The sequence below is a fragment of the Ambystoma mexicanum genome, chromosome 6q (genome assembly GCF_040938575.1).
Source record: "Ambystoma mexicanum isolate Mex_15411 chromosome 6q, UKY_AmexF1_1, whole genome shotgun sequence".
Lineage (NCBI taxonomy): Eukaryota > Metazoa > Chordata > Amphibia > Caudata > Ambystomatidae > Ambystoma > Ambystoma mexicanum.
This window is the reverse complement of record NC_090937.1, coordinates 1619337895-1619357152: the sequence shown is the minus strand read 5'-3', so window position 1 is coordinate 1619357152 and position 19258 is coordinate 1619337895. Positions and strand designations below refer to the sequence as shown.

Below are 19258 nucleotides of genomic sequence, written 5' to 3'. Positions count from 1 at the left end.
TAACTGGATACATGTCCACATTTATATAACAAAACCAACTGCTGGGTGGACTGGAAGTCTGTGTTCCACCAATATTCTCAACTGCACCGCCCTGTAATATGTCTGGAAGACCGGGAACCAGAGGTGTAGACAGGGTAGGGCCTGAGTGGGCAAGTCCCACCCAAAATCTGTAAATACCCACTCATCCGGACTATGTGGCCATTTACAGATGTTGTCAGTGCGGTGGGTCCAACTACATTAGCTTAAGGTCCCACTTGTTAGACAATCCTGGCTACGCCTCTTTCCGGGAACGCTGCTCCTACCTCCGACCCCATATCCCCACTCCCCCTTTAAACGAATCAAAGTTCAGAAGGCTATCCTCGGTTTAGCCCCTGACCACAAGAAGTGTAACAGCTCTGAAAAAGGTATGTGGAAAGGTGGTCGGTAAACATACCAGTAGCATTTGTAACAGGAAGAGGAACAGTGGTAGGATGTTATTTTGATGGCATGGTGTTTAGTCATGCCATCCACGAAAGGGTAAGCTTGGCCCACTTATTTATGTCCTTTCGGTTTATATTCCAGAGTGGGAGATTATTCCTCTCGAAGAGCTCAGTGATTACTCTTGGTAGGAATATTGCCAAATAGCTGATTGATTCCCCCCCCCCCCCCCCCCCTTCCACCCTCTTGGACACAGAAGGGCCCTGTCCTGAGATGAAGTTGTTCCCTGCTAGGGATGAGCGCCCACCGGAAATTCTGTCGATTTCTTAAAATTAACTTTAAATCCTGAATATTTCCTGTAGCTTCCTATCAAATCCTCCATGTGGCAGTGAGACTTGCAGGAATTTTATATATGATAGAACTTCATCTGTAAATAGGCTGAGTTTATATTCAGCTTCCTAGACTACTATGTTATGTTGTTATGTTATGAATATTTATAAAGTGTAAACCATCACAAACTAAGGCATCTTGGTGCTGGGGGGAAAAGAATCAAAAAACCAATAGAGACCAAAAAGAAAAATGGTGAGGATTAAACTGTAAAAAGAAAGGTTTTCACCGGAATGAAAAATTGTCGATGGAACAGAGGGGGAAAGGCAAGGTATTCCACAACAGGGCAGCAGCAACCAAAAAAAAGCATCCTCCTAAACGGGAGCGCTTGAAACCTGGGACGGCAATGCGATAGGCTGTGGCAGATCATAGCGAGCGAGAACGAATGTAGCGCATACATTTAGCTTATAAATATTCTGTGCCTACTTCATGGAAGGCCTGATGAACCATGCAAAGTGCCTTAAATTTGACTTGCTCAGCCACTGGGAGCCACTAAAGGGTGCAGAGGATGGCATAAGCCGAGGAGCGGCAAAGGGCCACCCGCGCCACCAAATTTTGCACAATTTGCAGATGCTGAAGGATCTACGAGGGCAGACCAAGGTAGTGTGAGTTGCAATAATCAATGGAGCCAGAAACCAGAGATGATACAACTCGAGGGCAGAGGTCCTGCAGAAGATAAGGAAGACATTTGCAAAGGATGCAGAGCTTAAACTGAACAGATTTACATACAGCGCTGACCTGATCACCCAATGACAAGGATATCGAAAAGTTGACACCTAGGTACTTCACAGTGACAGAGGGAGAAGGCAGGGGGCCAAGTTCAGCCAGCCAGAAGAGAGCAGACCAGGGTGAGGAATTGGGAGGGGCTCCAACCACCAAGACCTCCATCTTGTCCTCATTGAAACAGAACCAATTACTACCCATCCACGCATGGATGGCCGAAAGTCAGGAACAACAGTGTTCAGCAGTGGGGGAAACAGCGCCCAGATCCAAACAAACCAAGATTTGTGTGTCATCCGCGTAGGAGTAACACTAGAAACCAAAGGAGTGAATAAGTCTCAGCACAGGCTGGAAATATAAATTCAAAAGCAAAGGTCAGAGAGCAGAACCTTGGGGAACCCCACACATGACGACCAAAGAAGCTGTTACTATACACCTTATGTTCACATTGGATCAGAACTTTACCGCCCAGGGCTCTATTACCATGATGTAAATTTGGGGCCAGAAGGGGCATCCCTGTCTTATACCCCTGGAAGGGTGGAACAGTTCAAAGGTAGTTCCATTAATGAGACCCTGGCCTTCAGGTGGGAGTGCAATGCCTCCACTCATCCCATTCACTCATTTTCCATTCTTAGCCTACCTAGAGACCATCTTCAGGAACATCCACCGCAACTGGTCGAAGGATTTCTCTGTGTCAAGTGAAAGAAAGACAGCGCTCGTCTTGACCACCTCTTAGGTTACCATCAAGTATATGGTCTTAAGGAGATTGTCACCTCCTTTCCTGAGCCTCCCTGGTCTGGGTAGACCATTGAGGGGAGCACACCCTCAAGTCTCAAGGCTAGGACTCTCGTGAAGATCATCCCGTCCAGGTTCAAAAGCGCGTTCAAGTGAAATGAGGGGTTCTTTCCCTTCTTGGAAATAACCACACTACCCGGTTTCATGTGCTCATTAGCTCTTTTTACGCCCTCAGTCTCGACCTCCCTTTCTATATTTGGATTTTCCTGATACATGAAGACCGACATAGGCAGGCCTTGGAAGTAGGCGTCAATTTCCTCCATGAGGAGTGGATCTTTTTCCCTGTACAAGTTCTGGTAATATTCAGTGAATTCCTGTGCCACTTCTTCATGCAAGGTCTTATTCAATCCCACTTCCATCACTAGTCTCTCTAATGTCTGTTCAACCCTCAAGGTATGCAGTATGTTAGCCAAAATTGTCCCCATTTTATTCCCCCTTATAATATTTTTGTGTAGAGAATTTCAGTGTATAGTGTGTTTCCCCCATCAGTAGCCCATTCATCTCCTGGATGCTGCCACTTTTCTCAACCCACTCCCAATGGGCCTGATATCCTCCCAAAACTTCTTTTCAATTGACTTCCATTCTCTCTTCCTCCTCGTCTCCTCCGAGATGAGTAGGCCACTGAATGGCTCTTTGGTTGTTTACCATACTATGTGCCAGGAGACTCCCCTACCAGCCCTCCCCCATATATCTTTTGTGTGGAAGAAGCTGTCTATTTCCTGGTCCATGGATTCCCTGAACACTGTATCCATCAATAAGGATTCATTACAGTACCAGCTGGTGTTACACAACTTGGCTGGACCTAGTGTCAGACAAGTTTGTAGCATATCGTGTTCAGACCGGGGGTGTCATGTATCAATGAGTCTTGGATTAGTGACAAATTTTGCCTCCCATTCAGGATAAGATTGATTCTCGGTGCTGAGAACAGAGGTTATCCCACAGCCTCTGGATGGCATTTCCTCCACACATCACACCATAAATCAGTCTTCAAGAGTCCCTTGAGGAGCCGATGCTCTCTTTCAGGCGTCCTACCTTTGGAAGGGTTGCTCGCTGCCCAGTCCAATGCAGGGTCCTGGATCAGGGGCCTATCTTGTGAAATGCTTCTTTTATCAAGGGCACCTGTGCAGTATACAGTGTGTACAGCCCAGCTAGTGTTATCAGGTTTCCTCCTCACTGCCCCTTGACCATTAGGAGTCTACCGCCCGATGCTCTCTTCACCGTTGCCTCATTCAAGGGAAAGGAGTTTGCGTAGTATGCCTAACCCTCCCCTTTTCTTGTCTTTACCAGAAGTCCAGAACCATTGCTCTATATTTTGGCAATTATGTTGCATTCCTCCCCCTGCTTGTATTGAGTTTCCTAGATGAATAAAATCATCAGACGCTATTTCACAAACTCCCTAGATTTTAGCGACCTGTAGTGGGGCGAGTTCAAAGCCCTAACATTCAATATAGCTATTGTCCGCATGCCCATGGTTCTAGACATTATTTTACATGTTGTTCAACACCTTCTCCACTGTCAACATGGCCTTCCCCCGGGAGATATATTGGTACCACTCCTTAGGACCACCTCCCCATACAGATGTGCATTGTGCACTCCTTTCCAACCCCAAACCCTCCTTGTTCTTATTGCCGTAACTCACACGGTCTCTCTTTCAGGTGGCCATAGCATGACTGTTGCCTTTGGATTCTGGCCGTGGACCAGTGCAGGAGGATCGCCTGGGTGAGGCGTCATGTGGGAGTGGACACCTGATGGCAAGACGCAGTATCCTCTGGCTCTTTAACCTCCCATCCTTTCCCTTCATGAACACTTTCACACGGACAGCCCGCTCTGGGAGAAAACAGACCCACACCCGAGCATTGGACCTGACATGTCCCACTACTATGGTCAGGAAAAGTTGGCCAATTACTGAAAACCATTCACACCTGAATTCCATTAAACTTACAAACATGCGGAGCACGACAGCACACACTGAGCGAGGCAAAGCAAACGAAGGAACAGCATTTTCCCGACGGCAGCTGAACAAGGGGAGAAAGACAGCAAACCAAGAAGTATTTGCAAGGACGGAGATACCCTTGACCTTTACGGCGAGACACAATTACTTTTCCGAACCCTTCAAATAAAAAAAGCATAAGCCAGGAAACCAGACTGAAGAATCCTGCATTGTGTGTCGGAGATACCCGGGGCCCTCTTGCATGGCTGACCGAATCGGTGAGGCGCAGCAGCTGCCATGGTACCGTCACTGGTTCCAGGATCAAAGCAGCACCAAAGAGATCAACGCAGCCAGTGAGTTGGGGAGACTGATACAAGACCAGTCTGTGATGAAGTCAAAGTTGCAAGCAGCAACAGTATATAAAGAGTGCAAGAATGAAGTTTGGTAAAGCGTGTGATGAAAGACACGAGGAAAGTTTAATTACTAATGGATATTTGAACTTTAACAGGAAGATATAATACCCGTGATAGTGTGGAACGGCACAGCAAGTGTGATCAATCGAAGGTCTCTGTGAGGTATCCAGCTAAGAAGTGGCAGAAGTGAAAGTAAATAAAGATACAAATGAAAACCAAAGTGGTTTAAGTCAAATCCATCGCACAATCAAACAATTTAAAATAAAGAGGAAAGTAGAAAGTGAGATTACATGGTCCGAGCCCGAACGAGGGAGACCCATTGTGAACATTGTGTTAAAACGGGGTCCGAGTCTGAAAGAGAGAGACCCATGGTGAACTGTGACCCTGTAAACTTATGAATGTGAACATCCTTATAAGAAAGGAACTGTGGTGCTTATTTGTTACGTCCGGTCCTCTGCAGTAAGAGACTTTCATTGGCAAAGAGATTTTGGTGCAGAAGGCCCTGATACCGACGTTTTGAAATGTGTCCTCGTGGCAGAGAAGCCAGAGTGGTTGCGAAGCTCGAGCATGCCGCCTTCTCCTGTGCTGAAAATGTGGGGAAGGGAAGCCAACTGCTCAACCGGCCTGACATATTATTTCTTGAACACTTATCCTTTTGCATACACCATTGTCCCACACCCTTTTGTATCTAGAAGTAAATATTGGCAATAGGTTTATTAGTAGAGGCCCTTTTATTTTGACAGAGACTCCACTAGGACTGCGTTATTATTTGATGGTCGTAGCTTGCTCCATCCTTAGATTTAGGGTTAGATAGGCGTTCAACCAACCTATTGAATTTCAATAAATACCCTTGAACTGTGATCACTTGTTTCTGTCTTCAATGTTTGATACCATGCCTTCCCTACACCTCCCACAGTAACTGTGGGAAAGTCTCTGTGTCCCTGACAATATGCTTCTCTCTATTCAGTTAAAGCGACAATGACAAAAGGATAAACCTATCTATGTTGAATCCCTTCCAATGTTAGCCAACTTGTGAGAAGTTGCCTGAGTGTCTCCAGCATTTATTTATTTATTTTAATTTTTGGAACGTGCCACATGCCCGTGGGCCTCAGGGCACACACAAAGAACAAAGACAAACACCCTCTTTGGACCGATCAAGCTCCCGGGTAACCTGTTGATGTCAGCCTGGCTATGTGCCTTCCATTTTGGGCAATCTGTGTCTGGTCCTCTAGTCCCCTTTCACAGGAGATGTTGGCAAAGAGCACTGCTGCCCCTCCTCCTCCTCACCGGGACTCGGCCTGATGTGCTGCCTGTAGCCTGTTCCGTCTGTGTCACTACATGATCAGTAGCGTCTCGAGAGCCTCTGGTGGCACCTCCGCCACCTACGGCATCCTCAAGGTGCTGAACCTATCATCTGTGGTACCCCTCAGGGGGCTTGCTAATCCCCCATCCTCTTTAACATTTATATCCAGCCATTGTGTGTGGAATGAGTCAGATTAGGGGTGTTCTTCGATAACTATGTGAATGATTTTCAGCTTTCCATGGAACTAGGTGGAAACCATGCCAATGATCAGGAGAGGCTAAACAACATTTATATGGCCATCAAAAACTGGATGTCGAGTAATTGGTTATGCCTAAATGCTAGCAAAACTGAGCTCCTGGTATATGGGTCCAGGCCTTCCCAAGAGAGTTTAGGAGAGGAATGTTATAGTTTCTATATTTATGGAGGTCTTGTCTCGGTAGCTGGGAAGGTCAAACTCTTGGCGCCTTCATGGAAGCCACGCTAAATGCTGATGCCCATGTGGACTAACATAGTTAGTAACTCTAATTACTATCTTAGAGGCCTGAGATTGGTTGGTCCTATGATCACGAGGGAGAATTGTGCTAAGCTGGTGCGAGCAATTATTTTACTGCAACTCGATTATTGAAATTCCCTGCTAGGGGGACCTAGTAAGGAGTGCATTTATAAACTGCAGAAACTCTAAAATGAACCGGCACGCATAATCTATAACATTGCGCGTAGAGACTCAGTAACAGCAGCCTGCAGAGACCTTCACTGGCTCCCGGTGGCAGCCAGAATTCTCTTTCAGTTGTTGACATTCGGACACACATGTCTTTTTGGGTCTGCACTGAAATACCTAAAGGAGAAACTGGAGATTTACAAACCCAGTAGTCCCCTCCGCTCAACAAAGCCATGTACCCTGGAAGTCAACCGTTTTAAAAGAGTGTGGGGGAATGGCCGTTCCTTCCCTGTTCGCGTAGCGCAGGCTTGGAACGAGCTCCCGGAATCATTAAGGAGGAAAATCACTCCACCTTTAGGAAACTTCTTAAGACCAGGCTGTTCGCTTAGGATGGACCTCAGTTTGTCTGTCTTGTAGTTTTGTTTTGTTTAGGTCTACCTGTCTCGGTGCCTGGATATCGGAGAGCTCTGCCGCTCTAAGCACACAGCTGGATAGAAGGTGGGACGGATCTCCAACCCTAACCAGTGCCGAAACCCGTACGGGTAGAGGAAGGACTCATATGGCTTGGGTTTGGTGGAGCTCCATCCTCAGACGGATGTGCTTCACCACACCACTTGACAGTCTCTGTAATATTCATTTCTAATGATCACTTGATACTACTGCTGTCATAACAATCATTTTAGACTTCTCTTACTTGGATAAAGCTCATTATCAAAACCTAGACTAACCATGTAACTTGCTTTCTAATAGGGGGTTATTATTCCAAGATAGACAGTCTGCTACACTCCACTCCTATTTTACTCTTTAGAAATGCCTATTTGACAAATGGGAAGGGGAAAACGAGCACCAATCATGACTTATGGCTTTTTGATAACATACGAATGACCACAGAACATTTAAATTTGACAAATAAGTTCACCCCATCTGCACTTTTGGTCTGCTTAAGTCTATCCACGTGCATGAACTCAGAATATTTGTTGTCACACCACAACCAAAAGAATTGGTTGTGTCCGTGCATGCTGTCGATAGCTTTTTTGCTGCATGCCATGTTGTCCCTCAAACTGTTCTTCTTGAAAAAAGGCTCATTCAGATTGAAACAAATCATCTTCCTCTACAACTAGCAAAACAATAGAAAATAAAGATGATTGCAGCATAGAACTCTAGTTCCTTTCAAGGTGTATCAGAGTCCCAGCACCCCTCCTACAGAGCCTACCCCCATTTCCATCACCTCACCACCTGTGGACAGTACAATCCAGAGTGTGATGGCGACATCCATGAAGGACAAACACTATGGCAATGTTTGTATCCAGATAACAGGCTGAGCCCCACCTCAGGGGTGTCTAATCCACTGCTGGATTCATTCTACTTTTGACAATATAAAAACACCACCCTGACCCACTCCTTCAAGATACGGGTTCTCCGGTCGAACTGCTCTCAGCACCGGCTGTGGCCGATGGAGAGGACAGGTTGCAGGGGCTCTACAGGAACAATCCCTCCCCCACATGGAACCCTGAGAATAACTGCCCCTCCATATTACTGCCCTCTGATTGGTCAGCGAGAAGAAACTTTTAAATTCTATTTTTACACTCACCCTTTGCTAAATTGGGAGTCGATATGGTGGCAGCTACTAGTTAGTCCCAACGACAGACTGCTAATTAATGTGATTCATTTTTAAAAAACGTTTGAGATTTAGTTTGAAATTTCGTTGTTCTAAAATGATTTTTCTGAGTACCATGTATGTTGTTATATCAGTTCTGTAAAAATTGGTTTATATTTTGTAGAATGATTTTATGTGACTATGTGTAAAGTTTATTCTGCAATCAGTGGCTCTCTGAACGTACTTGCTCCAAAATAATAGTGCTGGTGAGTATGGCACTGGCCCACTTTAAATGTATTTTCATGTAATAACACATTAATTGAGAGATAGGAGAAGAGTCACACAAAAGTCAGAAAGAGTGAAGAGAGGGAGAAAACCAGATCATTATGACATAGGGAGACAACAGACACCAAATGACCACATTAACATAAATAGTTTGAGATAGATAGAGGGTCTAGGGTACTTTGACACAGAAAAAGAAATAGAACAAGGCTGCACCAACAGAAAGAGACAGTGAAAGCATACCAGACCAAACTGAGAGCAAGAACAAAGAAGGTGCACATTTCAATGTGACTCTCACTGACCGAGACAGATGCACAGTGATGGAGAGAGACTGTGAGAGCATACCAGACAACACTGATAGAGCAAGAACAAAGAAGGTGTACTTTTCAATGCGACTCTCGCTGACTGAGACAGATGCACAGAGACAGAGAGAGAATGTGAGAGAATACCAGACCACACTGACAGAGCAAGAAAAAAGAAGGTGCACATTTCAATGCGACTCTCCTGACCGAGACAGATGCACAGAGGCAGAGAGAGACTGTGAGAGCATGCCAGACCACACTGACAGAGCAAGAACAAAGAAGGTGCACCTTTCAATGCGACTCTCACTGACCGAGACAGATGCACAGAGACAGAGAGAAACCGTGAGAGCATGCCAACCCACACTGACAGAGCAAGCACAAAGAAGGTGCACATTTCAATGCGACCTCTCGCTGACCGAGACAGATGCACAGAGACAGAGAGAGACTGTGAGAGCATACCAGACCACACTGACAGAGCAAGAACAAAGAAGGTGCACATTTCAATGTGACTCTTGCTGACCGAGACAGATGCACAGTGACGGAGAGAGACTGTGAGAGCATACCAGACCACACTGACAGAGCCGGAACAAAGAAGGTGCACATTTCAATGCGACTCTCACTGACCGAGACAGATGCACAGAGACGGAGAGAAACCGTGAGAGCATACCAGACCACACTGACAGAACAAGAAAAATAAGGTGCACATTTCAATGTGACTTTCGCTGACCGAGACAGATGCACAGAGACAGCGAGAGACTGTGAGAGCCTACCAGACCACACTGACAGAGCAAGAACAAAGAAGGTGCACATTTCAATGCGACTCTTACTGATCAAGACAGATGCACAGAGACTGAGAGAGACTGTGAGAGCATACCAGACCACACTGACAGAGCAAGAAAAAAGAAGGTGCACATTTCAATGTGACTCTCACTGACCGAGACAGATGCACAGTGATGGAGAGAGACTGTGAGAGCATACCAGACCACACTGATAGAGCAAGAACAAAGAAGGTGCACATTACAATGCGACTCTCGCTGACCGAGACAGATGCACAGAAACAGAGAGAGACTGTGAGAGCATACCAGACCACACTGACAGAGCAAGAACTACGAAGGTGCAAATTTCAATGCGACTCTCACTGACCAAGACAGATGCACAGTGACGGAGAGAAACCGTGAGAGCATGCCAGACCACACTGACAGAGCGAGAACTAAGAAGGTGCGCATTTCAATGCGACTCTCACTGACCAAGACAGATGCACAGTGACGGAGAGAAACTGTGAGAGCATACCAGACCACACTGACAGAGCAAGAACAAAGAAGGTGCACATTTCAATGCGACTCTCGCTGACCGAGACAGATGAACAGAGACAGAGAGAGACTGTGAGAGCATACCAGACCACACTGACAGAGCAAGAACAAAGAAGGTGCGCATTTCAATGCGACACTCACTGACCAAGACAGATGCACAGTGACGGAGACAGACTGTGAGAGCATACCAGACCACACTGACAGAGCAAGAACAAAGAAGGTGCAAATTTCAATGTGACTCTCACTGACCGAGACAGATGCACAGAGACGGAGAGAGACTGTGAGAGCATACCAGACCACACTGACAGAGCCGGAACAAAGAAGGTGCACATTTCAATGTGACTCTCGCTGACCGAGACAGATGCACAGAGACAGAGAGAGACTGTGAGAGCATACCAGACCACACTGACAGAGCAAGAACAAAGAAGGTGCGCATTTCAATGCGACTCTCACTGACCAAGACAGATGTACAGTGATGGGGAGAGAATGCGAGAGCATACCAGACCACACTGACAGAGCAAGAACAAAGAAGGCGCATATTTCAAAGCGACCTCTCACTGACCGAGACAGATGCACAGAGACAGACAGAGACTGTGAGAGCATACCAGACCACACTGACAGAGCAAGAACAAAGAAGGTGCACATTTCAATGCGACTCTCACTGACCGAGACAGATGCACAGAGACAGCGAGAGACTGAGAGAATACCAGACCACACTGACAGAGCAAGAACAAGGAAGGTGCACATTTCAATGCGACTCTCACTCACCGAGACAGATGCACAGAGACAGAGAGAGACTGTGAGAGCATACCAGACCACACTGACAGAGCAAGAACAAAGAAGGTGCACATTTCATTGCGACTCTCACTGACCGAGACAGATGCACAAAGACAGAGAGAAACCATGAGAGCATACCAGACCACACTGACAGAACAAGAACAAAGAAGGTGCACATTTCAATGCGACCTCTCGCTGACTGAGACAGATGCACAGAGACAGAGAGAAACCGTGAGAGCATGCCAGACCACACTGACAGAGCGAGAACTAAGAAGGTGCGCATTTCAATGCGACTCTCACTGACCAAGACAGATGCACAGTGACGGAGAGAAACTGTGAGAGCATACCAGACCACACTGACAGAGCAAGAACAAAGAAGGTGCACATTTCAATGCGACTCTCGCTGACCGAGACAGATGAACAGAGACAGAGAGAGACTGTGAGAGCATACCGGACCACACTGACAAAGCAAGAACAAAGAAGGTGCGCATTTCAATGCGACTCTCACTGACCAAGACAGATGCACAGTGACGGAGACAGACTGTGAGAGCATACCAGACCACACTGACAGAGCAAGAACAAAGAAGGTGCACATTTCAATGCGACTCTCACTGACCGAGACAGATGCACAGTGACGGAGAGAGACTGTGAGAGCATCCGAGACCACACTGACAGAGCAAGAACAAAGAAGGTGCACATTTCAATGCGACCTCTCGCTGACCGAGACAGATGCACAGAGACAGAGAGAGACTGTGAGAGCACACCAGACAGCACTGACAGAGCAAGAACAAAGAAGAAGCACCTGTCAATGCGACTCTCACTGACTGAGACAGATGCACAGTGATGGGGAGAGAATGCGAGAGCATACCAGACCTCACTGACAGAACAGGAACAAAGAAGGTGCACATTTCAATGCGACTCTCACTGACCGAGACAGATGCACAGAGACAGCGAGAGACTGTGAGAGAATACCAGACCACACTGACAGAGCAAGAACAAGGAAGGTGCACATTTCAATGCGACTCTCACTCACCGAGACAGATGCACAGAGACAGAGAGAGACCGTGAGAGCATACCAGACCACACTGACAGAGCAAGAACAAAGAAGGTGCACATTTCATTGTGACTCTCACTGACCGAGACAGATGCACAGAGACAGAGAGAAACCATGAGAGCATACCAGACCACACTGACAGAAAAAGAACAAAGAAGGTGCACATTTCAATGTGACTCTCGCTGACCGAGACAGATGCACAGTGACGGAGAGAGACTGAGAGCATGCCAGACCACACTGACAGAGCAAGAACAAAGAAGGTGCACCTTTCAATGCGACTCTCACTGACCGAGACAGATGCACAGAGACAGAGAGAAACCGTGAGAGCATGCCAGACCACACTGACAGAGCAAGAACAAAGAAGGTGCACATTTCAATGCGACCTCTCGCTGACCGAGACAGATCCACAGAGACAGAGAGAGACTGTGAGAGCATTCCAGACCACACTGACAGAGCAAGAACAAAGAAGGTGCACCTTTCAATGCGACCTCTCGCTGACTGAGACAGATGCACAGAGACAGAGAGCAACCATGAGAGCATACCAGACCACACTGACAGAGCAAGAACGAAGATGGTGCACATATCAATGTGACTCTCGCTGACCGAGACAGATGCACAGTGACAGAGGGAGACTGTAAGAGCATACCAGACCACACTGACAGAGCAAGGACAAAGAAGGTGCACATCTCAATGCGACTCTCACTGACCGAGACAGATGCACAGAGACTGTGAGAGCATACCAGACCACACTGACAGAGCAAGAACAAAGAAGGTGCACATTTCATTGTGACTCTCACTGACCTAGACAGATGCACAGAGACAGAGAGAAACCATGAGAGCATACCAGACCACACTGACAGAACAAGAACAAAGAAGGTGCACATTTCAATGTGACTCTCGCTGACCGAGACAGATGCACAGTGACGGAGAGAGACTGAGAGCATGCCAGACCACACTGACAGAGCAAGAACAAAGAAGGTGCACCTTTCAATGCGACTCTCACTGACCGAGACAGATGCACAGAGACAGAGAGAAACCGTGAGAGCATGCCAGACCACACTGACAGAGCAAGAACGAAGATGGTGCACATATCAATGTGACTCTCGCTGACCGAGACAGATGCACAGTGACAGAGAGAGACTGTAAGAGCATACCAGACCACACTGACAGAGCAAGGACAAAGAAGGTGCACATCTCAATGCGGCTCTCACTGACCGAGACAGATGCACAGAGACAGAGAGAGACTGTGAGAGCATGCCAGACCATACTGACAGAGCAAGAACAAAGAAGGTGCACATTTCAATGTGACTCTCACTGGCCAAGACAGATGCACAGTGACGGAGAGAGACTGTGAGAGCATACCAGACCACACTGACAGATCAAGAACAAAGAAGGTGCGCATTTAAATGCGACTCTCACTGACCAAGACAGATGCACAGTGACGGAGAGAGACTGTAAGAGCATACCAGACCACACTGACAGAGCAAGAACAAAGAAGGTGCACATTTCAATGTGACTCTCGCTGACCGAGACAGATGCACAGAGACAGAGAGAGACTGTGAGAGCATACCAGACCACACTGACAGAGCAAGAACAAAGAAGGTGCGCATTTCAATGCGACTCTCGCTGACCAAGACAGATGCACAGTGACGGAGAGAGACTGTGAGAGCATACCGGACCACACTGACAGAGCAAGAACAAAGAAGGTGCACATTTCAATGCGACTCTCACTGACCGAGACAGATGCACAGTGACGGAGAGAGACTGTGAGAGCATACCAGACCACACTGACAGAGCAAGAACAAAGAAGGTGCACCTTTCAATGCGACTTCTCACTGACCGAGACAGATGCACAGGGACAGAGAGAGACTGTGAGAGCATACCAGCCCACACTGACAGAGCAAGAACAAAGAAGGTGCACCTGTAAATGCGACTCTCACTGACCGAGACAGATGCACAGAGACAGAGAGAGACTGTGAGAGCATACCAGACCACACTGACAGAGCAAGAACAAAGAAGGTGGACATTTCAATGCGACTCTCACTGATCGAGACAGATGCACAGAGACGGAGAGAGACTGTGAGAGCAAACCAGACTACACTGACAGAGCAAGAACAAAGAAGGTGGACATTTCAATGCGACTCTCACTGATCGAGACAGATGCACAGAGACGGAGAGAGACTGTGAGAGCAAACCAGACTACACTGACAGAGCAAGAACAAAGAAGGTTCACATTTCAATGCGACTCTCAATGATCGAGACAGAGGCACAGAGACGGAGAGAGACTGAGAGAAAACCAGACTACACTGACAGAGCAAGAACAAAGAAGGTGCACATTTCAATGCGACTCTCACTGAACGAGACAGATGCACAGAGACAGAGAGAGATGGTGAGAGCATACCAGACCACACTGACAGAGCAAGAACAAAGAAGGTTACATTTCAATGCGACTCTCACTGACCGAGACAGATGCACAGTGACGGAGAGAGACTGTGAGAGCATACCAGACCACACTGACAGAGCAAGAACAAAGAAGGTGCACATTTCAATGCAACTCTCACTGACCGAGACAGATGCACAGAGACAGCGAGAGACTGTGAGAGCATACCAGACCACACTGACAGAGCAAGAACAAAGAAGGTGCACATTTCAATGCGGCTCTCACTGACCGAGACAGATGCACAGAGACAGAGAGAGACTGTGAGAGCATGCCAGACCACACTGACAGAGCGAGAACAAAGAAGGTGCGCATTTCAATGCGACTCTCACTGACCGAGACAGATGCACAGTGACGGAGAGAGACTGCGAGAGCATACCAGACCACACTGACAGAGCAAGAACAAAGAAGGTGCACATTTCAATGCGACTCTCACTGACCGAGACAGATGCACAGTGACGGAGAGAGACTGTGAGAGCATGCCAGACCACACTGACAGAGCAAGAACAAAGAAGGTGCACCTTTCAATGCAACTCTCACCAACCGATACAGATGCACAGAGACAGAGAGAAACCATGAGAGCATACCAGACCACACTGACAGAGCAAGAACAAAGAAGGTGCACATTTCAATGCGACTCTCGCTGACCGAGACAGATGCACAGTGACGGAGAGAGACTGTGAGAGCATACCAGACCACACTGACAGAGCCGTAACAAAGAAGGTGCGCATTTCAATGCGACTCTCACTGACCAAGACAGATGCACAGTGATGGAGAGAGACTGTGAGAGCATACCAGACCACACTGACAGAGCAAGAACAAAGAAGGTGCACATTTCAATGCGACTCTCACTGACCGAGACAGATGCACAGAGACAGCGAGAGACTGTGAGAGCATACCAGACCACACTAACAGAGCAAGAACAAAGAAGGTGCACATTTCAATGCAACCTCTCGCTGACCGAGACAGATGCACAGTGACGGAGAGAGACTGTGAGAGCATAACAGACGACACTGACAGAGCAAGAACAAAGAAGGTGCACATTTCAATGCAACTCTCACTGACCGAGACAGATGCACAGTGACAGAGAGAGACTGTGAGAGCATACCAGCCCACACTGACAGAGCAAGAACAAAGAAGGTGCATCTGTAAATGCGACTCTCACTGACCGAGACAGATGAACAGAGACAGCGAGAGACTGTGAGAGCATACCAGACCACACTGACAGAGCAAGTACAAAGAAGGTGCACATTTCAATGCGACCTCTCGCTGACCGAGACAGATGCACAGAGACGGAGAGAAACCGTGAGAGCATACCAGACCCCACTGACAGAGCAAGAACAATGAGGTTGCACCTGTAAATGCGACTCTCGTCTACAAAGACACAGAGTGAGATAGAGAGAGACAGCAATAGGAAAGAGGGCATGTACAAAGTTCGCTAGATCAGCATAGACTGTTATATTTAGCATACATTTTAATGGCAGGTAAATCGAGTAATGGGTCAAGAAGTTGGCTGTGTTACTTGGCCCCTCCTACAGGTGCATATGCCACAAGCTTTAAATGTTCTTATGCTTCTGAGACTGCATCAGCACTTCCAAGATCCTGCCCCCAAGTGCCATTTCATGACTTCTTTGGAATCCCTCTATTTCTATACCCTGCGTAAAACATAGACAAGTCCTATAGAAGATTGATCTTGTTTTGCTGTTGAGTTTTCTTTTTCCCAGAACCATACTGCCTTTTAAGGGTTCTCTTTTTGTTTCTCCATAAGCGCACCAAACCTCAGCATCATGGCGGACTACCACATACGGATGTACAAGGACACAGACTACGAGACAGTGCGGGACCTGTTTGCCAATGGTTTGAAAGAACAAGCTCCTGCCTTAAGAAAATATGCCATGAAGCTTCCACGAACTAAGTTTTTCCTGTTGGCTGTCCTTCTGGCTCTGATCTGGAGTTTCACGTCCTTCTCCCTTTCTGTACTACAACTCATCTTCTGTCTAGTAACTTGTTTGTTTGGAGTCCTGGTAGTTGTCTGTTTTGGAGCTAATCATATATTTGCTTCCTATGTCCATCTCAGGCTCAGAGAAGACATGTTGGACATACAAGCCCATTATGTTCAGAAAGAAGGGGCCTGTTTTTGGGTGGCAGAGTCTAATGGGAAAGTTGTTGGCCTGGTAGCCGCCGAACCATACTACGGTGCAGGTGGAGGGAAGAAAGTGGAGCTGAAACGGCTGTCGGTGAGCAAGGCTTGCCGTGGCTGTGGAATTGGGAAAGCTTTGTGCCGGACCGTTATCAGCTTTGCCAGACAAGAAGGCTGTGAAGGCGTGATTTTGGAGACCACCATGGTCCAGTATTCCGGACTGAAGCTGTATGAAAATTTGGGCTTCAGAAGGATCAACTTTTTCACTCCGCCAACCTTCGTTCACAAACTCTTCTATTTTGTTGTTCTGAGGTATAGATATGACATTCTATCACATAATTAAAACCTTAGGAAGCCTTCAAAAGCTGGCATGATGTGATGAACACCTTGGAAACACACCTGTGTATGTTATCAATATAGTTATAATATACAATTTTGATACAAGAACTATGTATCATTTAAATATGTAGCGAATTTGATCACTCATTGTTTCTTATAAGATGCAGTATGCTAGTCCTCTGTAGTATGTTTACTATGTATGTATAGGTTTTCAATAGTATGAGCATAATTGGTAACCAACGGAGCACTGTTCAGGAATACCAGCGTTTGTTAAATTAACTACCTGGGGGTTATTTTGTATTAAACCTAAATTGCACGGATGAGACCACTTGCATTTGCACCTCCATGCAAAAAGGTCCAGTCTGAGCGAAAGGTGCCCTTTATGCAATGTTTATCCTTTCATTCAGGACATTCATTCAAACAGGGCGGATAGCTCAGCGGCAACGTGCTCGCCTTGGAAGCAAGACGACACTAAGCAACACAGGTTCCATCCCCGCATCCGCGCTTAGAAACCTCTCGGTATTAAGCGCGTTATAAATAACCTATCATATCATATCATTCACATCGTGGAAATGTAAAGTGTCAAATTCAACCAAAATCGCCTCTGTGGCCCATTTTGGCACTGCAAGGGTGAACGAGTCCCCAGACATCTTGAACTAACAATGACTGGAGGCATTCATACCGGATTCCTGTGGAACCCACCTGCTTTTACGAGATGCAAAATTTAGACAGAATAGTCCTACAACCATCCTTCCCCACAGAATACAGTGCTTGAGTCCTCTATGCTGCAGTAAGTGTTCTTCAACCCTTTCGATGTGTCCCAAGGCACTGTCTATTGTCTGATTGCCCCCTTCCTGGTTTACCTAACCTTTCCATGATGAGTGCTTCATTGACCATTCGCCAGAGAAATGAATCCCAACTGTGCTCCCAAGAGGCCATAAGTCCCTTATATCCCGGGACTCCAAGTACCCTGTTTTCCTGTGCCCTCCACTGTTCGGTGTCTGGCCTTTTAGATCTGGTTGGAACAAGATTTGCTCACCTGCTACCAGTCTTAAAAAGGTACCTAAAGAGAGGGGCCCTGAGGTCACTTGGCTGCTTCATCAGGCATGCTCACTGCACCCTTCCGAAAGCCCATTCACATCAGCTGCCATTTTCTAAGGGAGATTGGAGCTGTTTAAGGTTTGGCCAGATTAGCTGAACACTGCTTTAAAGACAGTGTTATGTTCCACTGCTGATTGTACATTGATTATTTACATGCTTAGGAAGAGAATTACAGAGGAAGAAGTGCACAGGAACACACATTGGCTCAATCATCCCATCTTGGACAGCAAAGTCCCCAGCACCAATGGCATCGGAGTCGAGACGCTGAGTCTTTTGCTTTGCAGTACCTGCAGGATACTGTGTGCGGCGAGCTACGAGCAATGAGGACTTCCAGTCCACTTTCTCTGTCTTTTGATTCAAAAACCCATCCAGACCGCGGAGCGGGCCGCAGAGTCGAGACGCTGAGTCTTTTAGTTTGCAGTACCTGCAGGATAATGTGTGCAGCGAGCTAGGAGCAACGAGGCCTTCCAGTCCACTTTCTCTGTCTTTTGATTCAAAAACCCATCCAGACCGCGGACGGGCTGCGGAGTCGAGACGCTGAGTCTTTTGGTCTTTGGGTCCTTTGGGTTCTTGGGTCAGCGATATCCCTGCTGATCCCCCCACGGCTGGACCTTACCTCACGGCTGTGGGAGATAACTAGAACAGAAGTTTTCTCCCAACCACGTTCCCCGGCACGTTGCCACGCCTGCCACCACCAGAGGAACTTGCGGTAGGTGATCCTTTTGAACTGCCAATATTTTGACATCTATCGTCGACCTTATCGTCGACCATTAACCTTGAGGGTTAGAATTAACAGGAGACTTGATCCTGATACCGATACCGGCCCCTGAAACCACGGACTGCCAGTGCTTTTCAGTGCCCACCTGCTCTTAGCAAACATTCTGCACCACTTTGTCTGATCACTAGCTCTGACGACCAGAGCTACCCGGAGACTGTAGGGGCTCGCCCCTTTGATCCTGGTATCGCTCCATCCTTGGTGTCTGGTACCATATAAAACTGCTGCTCTCCCATACCAGCAGACAAAGTACGGAAGATCTTGCAACCAGATCACTGCAGAACTCGCAGAACTTGCAGTAACTATCTTTCCTCGCCTGAGCATGCAACTACCTTAAAAATATCTTCCCGGTTAAATACGTCTAGCGCTGGAGGAGATCAGTCCCAAACAGAGAAATCGGGTCCTCACACCAGGCTACGAGGAAAGCGTGCCAAGAAACACCAGACCACTATCATGAATTATGCATCACAACCTTCAATAAAAGAAGTGCTACTTAAACAAGAACTTGCAAAGGGAATAAT

General features: G+C 47.1%; 1 protein-coding gene across 1 annotated transcript in view; it reads left to right on the top strand.

Annotated features, from left to right (window-relative positions):
- Positions 1-16865, top strand: part of LOC138516917 (probable N-acetyltransferase camello) — a 32922-nt gene extending 16057 nt beyond the window's left edge. Inside the window, exon 2 of the mRNA XM_069632376.1 lies at positions 16151-16865. Coding sequence (XP_069488477.1) covers positions 16170-16865 — 696 coding nt within the window. The 5' untranslated portion in view covers positions 16151-16169. The remainder of the gene's footprint in view (positions 1-16150) is intronic.
- The last annotated feature ends 2393 nt before the right edge of the window (positions 16866-19258 follow it).